The sequence below is a fragment of the Atta cephalotes genome (genome assembly GCF_000143395.1).
Source record: "Atta cephalotes unplaced genomic scaffold scaffold00002, whole genome shotgun sequence".
Classification (NCBI taxonomy): domain Eukaryota; kingdom Metazoa; phylum Arthropoda; class Insecta; order Hymenoptera; family Formicidae; genus Atta; species Atta cephalotes.
This window is the reverse complement of record NW_012130066.1, coordinates 12,307,243-12,307,829: the sequence shown is the minus strand read 5'-3', so window position 1 is coordinate 12,307,829 and position 587 is coordinate 12,307,243. Positions and strand designations below refer to the sequence as shown.

The window sequence follows — 587 nt, the reverse complement described above, 5'->3', positions numbered from 1 at the left end:
TCGTCTCTCTCTCTCTCTCCTCTCTCTCTCTCTCTCTCTCTCTCTCTTTCTTTCTCTCTTTTCCTTCGATTTATTCTCTTTTAGATTTATACGTTACACTCATATCGAACAGATAGATATGAGAGATAGATTTTTACCTTGCTCTTCAAATCTGCGCTGGCACAGCGAGCACTTAGAGTCTCCAAAATCATCGAACTCGTCCTCCTCAATCACGATCTGTCCGTCAGCTGCAACAAAACAGCCACGATCTTTCCTTCCTATCTTTTATCTGTTCTTTTTTTCCATATTATTACAGCTTCTATATGTCGAAAGGAGAAACGAATTTTCACAGAGCCGCGAAATAAGCTCTAACAAGGGAAGACTCAGAAATGTAGTTCACGGATTTTTTATCAGCTTTTTCTGATGATTATTTTGGGGCATCAAAAACTAATAAAGCCGTAAATTGCATCTTTGTATATTATTCGAAAAAAAAAAATAATAATTTTAGCACACGGTGACGGATCGTTTTCAAATCAGAGGAAATCAGTAGATATTTAAAAAACAATTAATTTATATATATATATATATATATATATATATATATATAT

The 587-nt window shown here is 33.9% G+C and overlaps 1 protein-coding gene across 1 annotated transcript in view; it reads right to left on the bottom strand.

Moving 5' to 3' along the window:
* The window catches only part of LOC105622176 (glutamate-gated chloride channel), a 419,590-nt gene that overhangs the window by 180,390 nt on the left and 238,613 nt on the right, over nucleotides 1-587 (bottom strand). The window contains exon 7 of the mRNA XM_012203609.1: nucleotides 138-227. Within this exon, the coding sequence (XP_012058999.1) occupies nucleotides 138-227 (90 nt within the window). The remainder of the gene's footprint in view (nucleotides 1-137; nucleotides 228-587) is intronic.